This window comes from Mangifera indica, unplaced genomic scaffold, assembly GCF_011075055.1.
Source record: "Mangifera indica cultivar Alphonso unplaced genomic scaffold, CATAS_Mindica_2.1 Un_0004, whole genome shotgun sequence".
NCBI classification, from domain to species: domain Eukaryota; kingdom Viridiplantae; phylum Streptophyta; class Magnoliopsida; order Sapindales; family Anacardiaceae; genus Mangifera; species Mangifera indica.
Window position 1 is genome coordinate 955,227 of NW_025401096.1, and position 15,003 is coordinate 970,229.

Genomic DNA, 15,003 nt, shown 5'->3' on the forward strand with positions numbered 1-15,003 from the left:
TATTAGATAAATTATTGCAATCTAAACTCACACTCAAGTAAAATTATTAGTTAATATGCTAAGGGACATATTAGTTTATTATCATCAAAATAAGAGCATAATGACTCCTTGAGTCAATAAGTTTTACTTACATTTTTTCTTTCATATGTTTTGCAAATAAAGGTAAGTAGCGAGGGATCTAGCGGTCTAGCGAGCAATTGCAAAACGAGAGGGCGCTTGTGACATTTTATTTTTTTAGTCAAACATACAACTATTATTATTATTATTTTTCAAACATATTGATTGGTTATGATTTATACAATTATTTTATATCAGAGATTTTTAGATACTTATTATTTTATGAGTTTTAATTAATAAAGCAGTTGTTTTTATTACATCACTTTTTTACAAGCTTTATGATTATGTTTATGCATTAATAGTTTTAAATACTTCAGTTGTGCACATCTCTTTAAGTTGCATTTCCATCAAAGGTATGTATCTAAAGAAGGGTGTTACATAATACCTCGCATGATATGTATCTTAGGTGCCTTAACGGTCATGTCCTTGCCCTGCCTACCCACACACTTATTTCGTGCACCTTTGCATTCTCTGTCTTGCACTCACACGCCTCTGCCCATACGCCTTGCACATGTAGCTTTGCTCCTGACTTGCGTTTGCACTGTCTAGGCATGCCCAACCATGTCATTCTTCGGTCTTTCATCAAGTCCAATGTGCCAACTCGATGCACTCGCTTACCTCTAATTATCGAGGGTGTAACGGTGTCCATGACACAAACTATAAATTTTTAAAATGTTAATGATTTTTTAAAAGATTCTTTTTTAGTTTGGAAAAATTTTGGAGTATTTTTAATTTTTAAAATTTTAATTTATACAACAGTTATTTCAAAAATGATAGTTACACTATTAAATAATGAAATAAAACACAAAAAATTATGAGTATAAAATGTCATATTAAAAACAGTCAATGTTATAATTATATTTTTTAATTATATGAAGTGAATGTGATAATTTTTAAGCAAAATAAGTAAAATATCTATTTACCTCTAGTAAGTTTTAAAAATGATATTTATACCTCCACTCGACAATAGTGTTATTGTAATAATTTAAACCCTAGGGACAAAATGATAGTTAATTACACATCTATTATAATATTTAGATAAAATAATATAAATACCATTTATCTGTTAAAATTAACAATTGATTTTAACAGATGAATGAAAAAAATAATTTTTTAAATCTTACGTGAAAAATAATCATTTCATGAAAATATATATATATATATATATATATATATATATATATATATATATATATATATATATCAATTTAAATGTCAATTATAATATATTATTATATAATTAAATATTAATTTAAAATTATAAAATCACGTAATAATGAATAATTTTTACATCTATTAATGTTTATCAGAACACTTAATTTTATTTTAGGCCAAACGACTATTTTCCATCCAAGGATTGGTGCAAAATCAATTTTTCACTGTTAATTATTGAAAATCTAAATACCTATCATTATGCTAAATTTTACTATAAATGTCAAGGATAAAATCGTTATTTAATAAAAATATTTTAAAAAATTATAAATTTTTCACATTTCCCCCCAGATTTAAAAACTAACAATTTCCCCCCACCTTTCTCTCACTTAAAGTTTGAAAAATCACTATTTCTCCTCTAAGGTTTGCATTTTTCTCTTACCACTTCTCCGACAATAGGAGCCAACCAACCTCCACCCTCCTATCTCCCGGACTAGGACGAATTATAGACTGACAAGAGATCAGTCTATGATTTGTTAGAGAGGCATGGATCCATGCAATGCACAAATCTGTATGTCACACATAGACTTGGCAGTTTGTTTCATCGGATCATGTTCGTATCATGTCAATTCGGGTTTTGTGTCAGAGACCTTCAATTCCAACTTGATCCGAATTAGAATCGTATCGAAATTTTTTAACTCTAACCTAACCTTTAATATTCGAGTTAACCTAATTCAACCCAAACTGACTCGAAATTATCTATTGTTTTTACTGTCCAAAGTGTTTTTATCAGTTTAATTTTGTCACTAAATTACTCCAATAAACTATTAATAAAATACAAGATATAACATTATATCTTATTAACAAATGATTTAAAAATTTACATACTAAAACTTGAGTAATTATAATTATATAAAATAGACGATATTCAATTTATAATTATATAATTATAAAACTTGACAAATGTAAATTATATAAAATTTACATAATAAAATAAAATATTTAAATAAAAATAAACGATAATATGAGTGATTATAATTATATAAAGATACAACTATATTCAATTTAGAAAGATTTCTACTGTTGTCGATATTATATTTTAACATTTTTATAATTTATTTATAATAAATTTTATTCAAGTAACATTTTCTTAAAATATTCGAATCGATTCAGATCGTGTCAAGTTATTTTCATGTGAATTCTAACACTACCTGATTTAATTTTGAATTATGTTGAGTTGGCCCAAAATAAATTTTAAATAAAAAAGCTTAACTTTAACTCGATATTTTTTGTGTCTTGTCATGTCAGATTGACTAGTCATATTAAAAATTGTCAGCTCTAATTGTATAAATTGTGTTGGTTGATCTATGTGTTGACTGACGCACAGATCACATCGACTAATCTGTATGTCAACCGATGCATAGATTGGTCAAACAAAGAGTTTAAACCTTCTTTTGATCAATTTGTGCATCGTACAAATTCTTATCGATAAATCATCAATTGACCTCCTGTCAACAGCGATTCGTTCTTTTCCAAAAGATGGGAGAGAGGATATTGACCGACTTTGGTCATCACCATAAAAGGGAAATAATCATTTTTTATACTTTGGGTGAGGGGAAGGGGAAGAATGGTTAGTTTTTAAATCTGTAGAGAAAATTATGATGAATTTATAATTTTATTAAATAATGATTTTATCTTTAATGGTAGTAGAATAATATAATAAAAATATAGGTATTAAAATTTTTAATAATTAATCAATTAAAAAAATTTACACTACACCTTGGGAGGAAAATAGCCGTTTGGGTTTTATTTTATTCTTTAATCAGCACAGCCTTAATGGCTTAACCTACACAATAATCACATTCAATTATTTATTGTGCGTGAGCCAAACAAACTGTGTATGTTCTATATATATTAAATTATATGATAATATATCATCTATATATTAAATTTTATACTAAAAATATGTATATATAATATTACTCATTATAAAAATATTCCATTTTGGCGACATGTTGCTACTGCTGCCAAATACAACTTCCCATTAAAGCTTCACATTTTTATTTTTATTTATTAATTTTTTAAAATAAAAATATATTTATTTTTAATTAATATAAAAAATTTTAATAAAATAATATTTTAGTATGTTTTTATTATATTAAATTAAGTATAATTTTATATCTAATAATATTATTAAATATAGTAATAATTTTTCTCATTAATCATTTAAATAATTTATCATTATAGTAATTTTTTACTTTTCATATAAAAACACAATATTTTTAAAATCGGATCAGCAATTGAACCAATTATTGTACTAGTTCATGATTTGACTAGTTTAATTGGACAACCAACCGGTTTAAAATCGAAAAAGCGATGGAAGACAAAGAGCTTCATCGGGGAAGACAAAGACTGCTTCTCTGACGCCGATCAGGCATCCAAATAGGAGGAGAGGGACCGCTGGAGAGAGAGGATGCTTTGGGAGGGAGAAGCCATTGGCAATGGAGCTGGAGATTTCAAATCGAAACCCTAGGGTGAAACTGTCATTTTTTAAAACTTAGGTTGGGGGGAAACTTTTAGTTTTTAAAGTTTAGGGGGGCAAAAAGTGATAAAATTTCAAGGGGTTAGGGTTCCGCTAATTTTAATTATTCATAGGTGGGTATTTGGTATTATCAAAGTTAAAGGGAGAAAACTTGAGAATGCAGCATACCTTGGGTGGGAAATAGTCCTTTGGCCTTAATTTAATTAAAAACTTACAAATTGCAACTCCTCTAAGTTTCAATAAGATAAAAGTTGTGTAATATTATGTAAACCTAGTTTTATTGATTTTAAATAATTTTTTCAAGTCAATGGGTATATCATGTTTGACCGAATTTCAAACCAATCAATATTTATATATAAACCAAATCAGATTGTGAAACTAAATTGAATTATATACTAGTTCACGATTTAATTGGTCAAACTAGCTGGTTGGGTCTGATTTTAAAAACACTAATAAAAAACATTACCTAACCAAACATACCCTTAAGATCTACTATCTTACGATATAATACGATACAAATATAAAATAATACATATTATAAGATTTATAACATTGATATGATACAATAGATTTTTTTAAGACATGATATATATTACTAATACATATTAACCTCTTTAAAAAGTGATATTGTGGCAAAGACGTATATAAGAAAATATAAACGCCAAAAGACTTATTCTCATCCAAGGTTTGGTGAAATTCCACACTCATACTCGTTAACTTTTAAAAACTCAAATACTTATAATTTTGTTAAAATTCATTGTTATGGGTAAGGATAAAAGTGTAATTTAACTAAAAATATTTTTAAAAACTAAAAATTTATCACTTCCTCTTAGGTTTAAAAACTCAAATACAATAATGTTTTATTACCAAAATAGAAAGATTACCTTGAAGATAGATTACTTAGAAGATTACTGGGTATAAATGATTACTATGTTTGATAAAATTTGGTAGGTATAAATAATTATTGTGTTTGGTTAAAGATAATAAAAGATTACTAGTAAGTTATTTTACTTAAATGCCCTTGAATATAATTATTTTTAAATATTTTTTATATTATTTGTCATATTAAGTAAAAATAAATTTATTTTTATCTCAAAAAATTAATAAATAATAATATAATTATAATAAACTCAAGATTACCTTAGTAATCTTTAAATACCTAAGGTGAAGGTGGTAATTAGATTACCACCTATATTACCTGTCATGTCAGCATTGGTAATAGAATATTACTGTAATATTTTATTACTGACAAACCAAACAAAGGAATAAAAGATAGATTACCAAGATAATCTTAAAAAACTTCACCCAAACACCCCCTTAGGGTTTTCCTTTCTTCTCTAGCCACCTTCATTCCAACAGATGGTCGACCTTTCCCACCTATCTTTCCCTCTCGACCATCTTTCTTGACACTGACAAAAGACAAACGATTCGTCTGAATGATTTCCCTTACCATGAAGGTTGAATACAACCAACCACGAAGACGAAGATGAAGTGAACATGACAAAGATAGTTGTCTTTGTTGAGAGATAGTGTGTCCAATCTGCGAGAAAACAAAGACAGTCATGTTCACATCTGATCTGAGAGAAATGAGAGTCCATCCGACAAGTGGGTGAGGGGAAAACGGTCATTGAAAATGGATGGTTTGTTGATAAAAGTGGCCACCAATATCTGAAGATCAGTGAAAGAGGAAGATACTAGGCTAACTAGAACTGAAATGCTTCCCAGAGAAGAAAAGAAAACCCTAAGGAAAAAATGATTACTTTTCAAACTTTGGATTAGAAGAAATTGTTAGATTTTAAACCTAGAAAAAAAAGATGATAAATTTTTAGTTTTTAATATTTTTAACTAAATAATATTTTAATTTTTAGTCTTAACAGTGAATTTTAATAAAAAATAAGTATTTGAATTTTTAAAAATTAACAGGTATGAGTTTGAAAATTCACCAAACCTTAGATTAAAACAAGTCTTTTGGCCAAATATAAAATTTTATAAGATATTTATGACATCTTCTAAAATGATGGTACATTATTTATAATTTATTATTATTTAAAAAATAAAGCCTTCTCAAATTGATAAACCATTTATAATACAAAAAAAATTAAATTTTTAATATACAATATAATACAGAATTATCATAGTTTCAACTCAAATCCATATTACCTAAATTCAGTTCAAACTTATGTTTGGTATCAATTAAAAGTTGCACATAAATTGAACGATATTATGAGAAAATAATAACAATAATAATAAACAAAGTTATCAAAAAATTAAATGAACAAAGCTTCAACGCACTAACTTAAATTCAGCTTATTTAGTTCAAACCATCCTACCAATGATATAATGCCACATATATTTATCCTAGTATTTATATAAATTTGTTATTAGAAAAAGTATTATTGGAGAAAAGGGCAATAAAAAGGCCTAATCAGCTGCTGAATAATTTTTACATGCAAATTGCAGTTACATTACACCTCTTACTTCTCCATTACAACACTCACAACTAATGATAACATTAATCTAAAACATCAATTAGTAGAAATTAACTACATTAACTTTTTTTTCGTCGGTCAACCAGCCACCGGCGCCACTGCCGGCTTCACCTTCGGCGGCCGTCCTCTTCCCCTAGGGGCACCGGTAGTGTTATTCGCATTTGCAGGCGCAGTAGCGGGGGTTGTCTTGACCTTCTTCGGAGGTCTTCCACGTGGCCTTCCGCTCCCAGTTGAGCTCATCTTTTTCGGTGGAGCGAACGGATCTCTGGGCTTAGGTGGACGTCCACGTGGCCTGGGTGGGGAAATCACGGTTCCAGTTGGCAAAGGCGCCTTGGGCTTCGGCGGACGGCCGCGTCCCCTCTTGGGTGGAGCGTTGGGGTCCGGCTTCATGTAGTTGTTCTTCACCATAACCAGCACGCCACTCTCTGTCATCCTGTTTAAGTTGTGAGAGAGCAGTGTGGAGTGGGCCGCTGGTAGATCCAGGTTTGTTGACTCCATTTCCTTCGAGATTGCAGCTTTAGACGAGCCTGTTTCCTCATTCAACGCTTCAATTGCAGCTATAATCATCTAATATAAACAAAATTATTCAAAAATAAAAAACTATCATCCCACTTCAAGAAAAAACACAATTATCTCAAGTAAAAGTCTGAAAAATTGTAAATTTTTGTACCTCCGGATATTGCAGGAGAGTAGACGGTTGTTGCTGCGCCGGCGGTTGTAAAATGGGCTGTTGCTGTGGCGGTGGAGGTGGGTTGAGAGAATCTTCCGTTGAAGCCATGAGGGTTTTGAGAAAGACAAGTCTGTTAAGGGACTGTTTGGTGTGAGCTTGAAGAAGGGTAGTGTGGGGATTTAAAAGGGTTGTATTTTATTTTAGGTTATGATAGAGGGAATAACGGCAGCTTGGATGAGAAGTGCTTAGTCACTTATCCGACGGTTGGGGATAATAGTTTGTGGAACGATCCGACGGCGGACGTTAGATTATAGTAGTTTCACGCGGATTGGTGACGTGGTTTCGGACATCAATGGTATTTGACGGTTTCTTCCTGATGATTTGACGGTTTTGGACATGTTTTTGAATTGATCGTTTCAAAATCTTTTCGGAAATGTTTACGTGTGGAGCTGTAGTGCTCGTAGTTCCGCGTGGCGTTTTCTCATTTGTGGTTCCGAATAAGTCAAAATCAGATTTTTTGATGGAAGGATAAGATAACGAAAAAGTGGTGAAGCGCACGTGGGCTGTGGATCATCTGATTTTCGAATTTAAGGACCCAGATCCAGCATGCAACTGCGGAATCGTGGGGCCCACACTTGGACCGAGAAAGCGGACGACAAAGAGTTATGATCGTGCGCGGCTGAGGCTTACGACATTACCATGGAAGAGCCCGGAGACAGGACAAGAAATTGAATAGTTGGTCAGCTTGGTGTTGACTTTTTCCAATACTACGTTGGGTTCATTGTACGCCATCATAGCTCTCCGCCTGAAATTCGAATGTTTTCCACCGTACAATTATTTACATGAACATCTATTGATTTGTGGGGCCTCTTGAAGTAGAAAATTGAATTATACTTTGCCCCAAAGACTTAATGCCGTCCAAGCTGACATGTCAGTGGGCCGACCCGCCCGGTGGGTTTTTGGGTAGGGTGGGGCTCAGACTCACACAACAATAATTTTTTGGGTCGGACCCATTCATAGATTTTTGAAACCCTAAGACCTAACTCTATATATATATATGGTCGGAGATTAAACAGGCCAGCCCACAGGGTTTAATTGGGTCAGTCCACAGGCTTTAATCAACCAATCTATTTAAACAATTTTTAAAAAAATGTAATTAAAACTTTTAAATATAAATTATTTTTCGATTATTCAAATCGAAAACAGTATCTCAAACATTTTATCTACTCGTCTTCAATATCTAAATTTCTAAATTCATTTGATATTGAATTTATTTATAATGTTTTGTAATAATAAAATTGAAATAAAAATAAATTTATAAACACAAAAAATTATTATTTATAAATTCAGACAATTTTTTAAAGAAAGCTGATAACAGAAAATGAGACTAAAAATATAATAAAAGAAGTAAGATTAAGAGATTTGTAAATAAAATTATAAATAAAAAAATTTGAATTAGTTTATATAAAAAAATAAAAAGAAATAACTGCCAACTCCTGTTTGTGGCAAAAGCAATGAAGCAAAAGTCTTTATTTTTGCCTTTTTCTTTTAGCAGTACCGGACCAGCCCATGGCCTAACATTAAAGTCCACAACCAAGTTTGGAAGGCCAATGGGTCAGACTTGACACATTATAATGTTAGGTTGGGCCTCAAATTAATGTTTTGGGTTGGGCCAAATGGAGGCCCAACCCAATTGACATATCTACATCCAAGGTTGGGTGCAAACCCAAACTCATATCCTTTAATTTTTTAAAATTTAAATACTCATCCGTTTGTTAAATTTTATTCTTATTGTCAAAGGTAAAATCATTATTTAAAAATTTTATTTAAACTCATTTTTAGGATTATCTCTAAATTTTCAAATTTTACTTTTATCTTTAAACTCATATTTTTCAAATTTAAAAACAGACTTTTTACTCTCTAAATTTAGAGTTGCAAAACTTTATCTTTTCGCCATGTACAATCACCCCCTGAATTTTTAGAAAATTTTAATTGCACCCCAGTCTTTCGTTCTTTTTCTCTTTGGTGACAATTCGCTACCACTGGCCATCAATCTCTCTCTCTTGCCTTGTTAGTAGTTCTCCCTTCCTTGTTTGGCTATCTTCGTCATAGACAAAGATGAAATTACAGGGTTTTTGTCTGTCTTCGTCAAAGACAAAAAATTCAGGTCTTGACATGGAATATTTTTTATATATCATATAAAAAATATAATATAATATCCCAAGAAGCAAATGCATTGCTGAGAATATTATAGAGAAGCATAGAGTATTATAGGGAATATTTTCAAATAATGTTTGCTTGCTTCATTCATGTGAATGTATATACATTTGAATTATTTTTTGCAATAGTCTTTGCTTGCTTTCTCGTGAAAAATATATATATATATATATATATATATATATATATATATATATATATATATATATAATTTGTAGCATAAATTATCAGATTACTTTCCTATACACGAAGAAAATTTATTAAGCAGCTTCATTAATCATTGGCTGACGACAAAACTTGTTGGATTGACAACGACAACGTAATGACAAAACAACAAATGAGGTTTTCTTATAAAAATGAAAATATAATTATATCGTAACAAATTTAATTTAATCTAAATTCAATTAAATTATTCAATATAAATTATCAGTATCAATTAAATTTAATTAAATAATTTAATGTAAATTACCATTATTATTTAAATTTAATTCGATATGAATTTAATTAAATAATTCAATGTTAATTATCAATTAAGTAATGCTGAAAATTTTTACTTCTATCCTTTGAAATTATACTTTATTCATTAAAATATGTGGTACGGCCTGCCAATTATACTTATTCAAGAATAGATTTAAAAAGAAAAACAAAACAAAAAAACTCTAAAAAGCAATCAAGAATAGGTTGGCGGTGATGTGGCGGCCACGCCAACCATTAGCGTTGCCACTAACGGTTGGCCCTACCAACCTTTCTACCATGTTTGAAAATGATAATCCAGAAATCTCTCAACTATCCATTTTTTTTTTAAATTGTTACTGATGAAAAATTCATTTTAATAATGATCATTTAAATAATCCAGTTTTTTTAATTCCAATGTTGTTACATTAGTTTACGCCAACCATAGTAATTTTATAATGATATTTCAAATTGTTTGATTAAAAAATGATTGTCTTTCATTAATATAATAAACGAATTAATATGTTTTTCAAATATTTACAATTAACTATTAGAAAGGATCGTACAGATTTCATGATGCATACGGATTTTGAATCCGTATGTCACTCCGGATAATGATAGACACCATGACTATAATTAGGAACAAACTAACGCTTATCTAAAGAGTTATTTTTCGGACATTTATTAGATTTCGCGGAGTCACAGTTTAGAGTCGTTTTTATGCATACAATGTTACTTCGTATGATTAACCATGGGAACTCATTGAGAGAAATGTGATTCAGATTAAATGGTCTTGAGTTTTGATTCAGCCTTGTTGAATTTGTGCTAGTCACAAGTCTGATTTTTTGGGAGGACATAGAGGTGTCAAACTACATTGATTGTATGGGGATGCCTCAATTGAGAGAGGAATACTTCCCAACTATTAATAGATTGTTATCCCATGAGGAGATCTAACAAGCAGTTAATGACGACGTAGTGAAGTTCATGGTATTGTATTTTGCTTTTACAAGATTATTAAGGATGGACAATAAAACAAAAATATCTGATCGTTTTTTGCATTTAACTGACAATTTAGATGCATTTAGTCAATACCCATGGGGGACAATAACATGAAATAAAACAATTAAATCGATGCGAAAGGGCATCTATAACAAATATCAATATTGTGTTCAACACTATCCACCCTATATGAGTCCACTCCCAATGCGTAGTTTTAGTATTTTGGGATACCCGATAACTTTCTAGATAAGTATCGCATAATAGATAAACATTCATACCAACGATTATAAATACTAATCATAAATATTGTACATTGTGTAGTATTGAATTTATGAGATGATTTACAATCTATCACCTTATGTCTGTCTAGAAGCAAATGATCAAGTCTTTTGTATCCTGAAGTGGAAGACAATTGTATTACTGAAATATCGATATTTTGGGATACTCCTCCGATAAGTTGCTTATTGGTATATTTATATTTTATCATTTCATCTTTCATTTCATTAATTTTTTACATATTTCCTTGATATTCCAGGAGGGGATTGCAATTGTATTGCATTCGATTGAGATTAAGCGCAACTTTGAATGGTACACACGAGCTTTAGAGTTTATAAGAGAATAGGCACCATTAGTATCATCAGATGACGAGTCTACATATTCAAACGATGATAATAATACCCAATCGATTCGTCTTGTTACCTTTCCAATAACTTCTCAAGGGTTTTCATGGTTCTCAACTGCTAGGTCTCAAGTCCTTTATGTTCCTATAACATCCCTCCAGTATAGGTTTTCCCTACCCATATGGTCAACCTCCAAGTTTTTATCGCCTTTGTATAGATATCTACATCACGAGGGCTTTGACCAATTGTTCTTAGGACTTTTCGTACTGGACAAGCATCCCCAAGAGTCACATAAGGCTTATCATAATGTATGTGTATCGTCTTTACAAATGTCAACCTCTCACGCCTCTCATCCTCGAGAGTATTAGAGGGATGAGCCTGTAAGACACTCAATTCACTGGACTTCATACAATGGTGTATCGTATAACCATCTTCAATAGATTTTAATAGATCATAGAAGAGTCATTAGTGCTCAGATGTAGAGCAACTCAACCAACACGCTACAATGATATGCACCGAATGAGAGCAACATGCATTGACGATTCGTGGAGAGATACAAGGGTAAACATCAATGATTTATGGGCAGATGTAGGAACAGTGACAATAACAAGCATAGGTGTTTCATAGGGAGATGCAAAAGCAATGGCAGCAGCAGACACCGATGTTTCATAGGGAGATACAAGAGCAATGACAACAACAAACATCAATGCTTCATAAGGAGATGTAGAAACTCCAATCCTCGTTAAAGAATCAAATTACGAGACTTGAGAATTCATATGTTTAGACATCAGGATTAGTACAGATTATTATCCACTATACTTTTTTTTTATTATTTCAATTAGTTATGTTATAAAATAATGATAACCATAATTTTTTTCTAGTTGGATGACTCATCAGACGATGATATGCAATAACAAAAGAAAGACCAACCAATAACTATTGAGAAGTTGCCGAAAACTAAAAAAGTGTTAGCATTTAGACGTGTGCTATAAAAAAGAGAATAAATGGTAAGTCCTTTCATAGATCGAACGAAGACGTGAAAGAACAAACAACTTGTACCTGAGGATCGTCCTCTTGACTCGAGATTTGCTGAGGTTTACTCAGAGTTTTTATTATGGTACTGTAGTGCTTTAAATAATGACAACTGACATGTTTTCCTCCGGGGGCCAACCAGAATGATAGCTTATATGTAGACCTGGCCACGGTTCATGAACCGCCGGTTTCGGTTCGGAACCGCCGGTTCACGGTTCGAAAATATAAGGACCCTGAACCGAAACCGTAACAGGACGGTTCGTCCACGGTTCGGAACCGCTGGTTCCGGTTCATGGCCCCGGTTCGGAACCGACGGTTTCGGTTCGAAACTGATATTGAACAGTCAATTCTAATACATAATCTTGATTTAATTTTTAAATTATTAATTACAATAATTGAAAATTAAAAGAAAGGCTTGGACTTAATTACAATAAATAAAATTAATTATATAAATAAATTATATGATTAATTATAAAAGATAATAAAAAAATAATAAATAAAATTAATTATAGAAATAAATTCTATAATTAATTATGAATTGTATAAAAAAAATTAAAATTGAAATTGAAATTAATAAAAAATTAAGAAAGAATTTAATTAAATTTAAGAAAATTTGATTGAATTGAAAGATTGAGAGAATATTAAGAGTTTAAAGAATGAGAATGAGAGTTTGAAGGATTGAGTGAGAGAGTAGAAAGATTGAAATTTGAGAGAATGGAATTTGGAGGAGTATATATAGGAAAAAACTTTTTTGAAAAAAATTAAAAATAGGGGGGGTGAATTGAGATTCAGAGAAATTGCAGGGGACCTCCCCTGCAATTTCTCTGAAAATTGCAGGGGATTGGTCCCCTGCAATTTCTCCTTCAAAAGGCAACGGTTCCCTGCGCAGGGAACCGTGGCCTTTTTAAATAAAATTAAAAAAAAAAATTAAAAAAATTTCAAATTTTTTTCGGTTCAGCACAGTTAACTGCCGGTTCATAAACCGGTTTGAACCGGCGGTTCCACGGTTCCAATTTATGTGAACCAGAACCGAACCGTAGAGCCACGGTTTCAGTTCCGGTTCAATCCGATTCCGGGTCTGTCGGTTCCGATTCCGGGTTTATACGGGCCGGTTTCGGTCCCATTCACGGGCCAAACCAGCCCGTGGCCAGGTCTACCTATATGAGCAAACTCTGGTAGACCTAAATTGTAACTCAGGAGCAATGGTTAGAAAACACGGATGCACTATTCCTTTGTATTCCTTCATATTGGTTATCACTTTCAACTTATGATCTAACTTATTTGTGTACACAACATATCAAAGCTTTCATAGGAATACTCTATAAATCTTTTCCAGGTAGTAACTAGATGACTGTTTCAACCCTATTCATTGCACTTCTCCTATAGTGCAACAATGAGTTCAAACGATTCAGTGCAAATATGGAGTGAGCCTTATTTTTCCTAAATCAAATTAATGGCATCTCACATGTATAATCCATTGAATACTTTCAACCATAAAAATGTTAACAAGTTGGTTTACAAATGTAAGTCGTTTAGGGTATACGGTTATCGATGATTGTACTTATTTCTCTTTATTAGTTTGAAGGTATACATTCCCCTCAACTTCAACAACCAATATTAGATGTGCGACATATTGGATATCAATGATTGGAAGTTGTATATATACAACTCCACTAAATATGCACTAGTTTAGAGAGAATGAAGAAGTTGATGATATCATATAGGACATTGACATACCTAATAAAGGCTAGTAATTTTTATAAATCAAAGGGAATTCAACCGCTAGAGACTCCACCAATGTTACAATACAGGTGTGTTCATGACGTGCCAAAACAAAGTGTAGCAAGCGTAGATTGTAGCATCTTTTTTACTTATGTTTATGAAATACCTTACCTGAGATCGTCTGTTTAATTTCACATTGAAACATTCTATGAGGCTAAGAAGGCACGTGACCACAATTATATTCTAATGGAAGGCCCTTAGTAAGTATTTAGGGTTTAGGCTTTGTTTATTTGTTATCGGACTTTACTTAATTGGTGATATTTATTAAATTCAATTAGATTGTCAAAGTGCAGGTTTCAAGAATTTCACTTAAGACATGAGTGGGCATGTGTATAAATTGGAGATCATTTTATTATTGTTTCAATGATGTATTTTATTATTGTTTCAGTGATGTATTTATATTTTATATCATAACTTCCTTTTGATGATTCCTTAATGCTTATTTATGAAATGAAACGAATTAATAAAATATATTAATACAAAATACATGGTGTGATACAATAAAATAAAATATATACATAAAATGAACAATAATAAATAAATATCATGATAATTTCATTCTGTTGCTTTGATCCACTGTCATTGCATACATGTAAGAGCCTGAAAATAAAAAATTAAAACATTAAAAATTGTATAAAACCCAATAGATAAATTAAACATGTAATATATATATACTTAAAATTACAATATCAGACACAATTAAAAAATTGACTATAATAACATATTCAGCCATATGGATTGCATCGTAACTACTCCGACCTTGACTTCATCCTCGTCCTTTACTTGATGTGCGCGATGAGCTAACCATTGGCACCAGAGCTAGACTCAAACAATTCAAACGATTATGACCAAGTTGATGACATAGATTACAATTTTGTTGTCAAACTTCCTTTCCTTGTGAAGGTCTTCTTACAAGATTGGAAAGACGAC

At 31.2% G+C, this 15,003-nt stretch overlaps 1 protein-coding gene across 1 annotated transcript; it reads right to left on the bottom strand.

Annotated features, from left to right (window-relative positions):
* Positions 1-6,159: 6,159 nt before the first annotated feature.
* Positions 6,160-7,147, bottom strand: LOC123205393 (HMG-Y-related protein B-like). Its single transcript, XM_044622337.1, has 2 exons — positions 6,971-7,147; positions 6,160-6,867 (listed from the first exon to the last, which is right to left on the bottom strand). Exons 1-2 carry the CDS (start codon positions 7,076-7,078, stop codon positions 6,379-6,381), a joined length of 597 nt encoding a protein of 198 aa, XP_044478272.1. The 5' UTR covers positions 7,079-7,147; the 3' UTR covers positions 6,160-6,378.
* Between the last annotated feature and the right edge of the window lie 7,856 nt (positions 7,148-15,003).

Coding starts and splice junctions, on each gene's coding strand:
- LOC123205393 (XM_044622337.1), bottom strand. CDS start 7,078: ATGGCTTCAACGGAAGATTCTCTCAACCCACCTCCACCGCCACAGCAA. Junction 6,868..6,970: donor CTCTCCTGCAATATCCGGAG/GTACAAAAATTT, acceptor TGTTTATATTAG/ATGATTATAGCTGCAATTGA.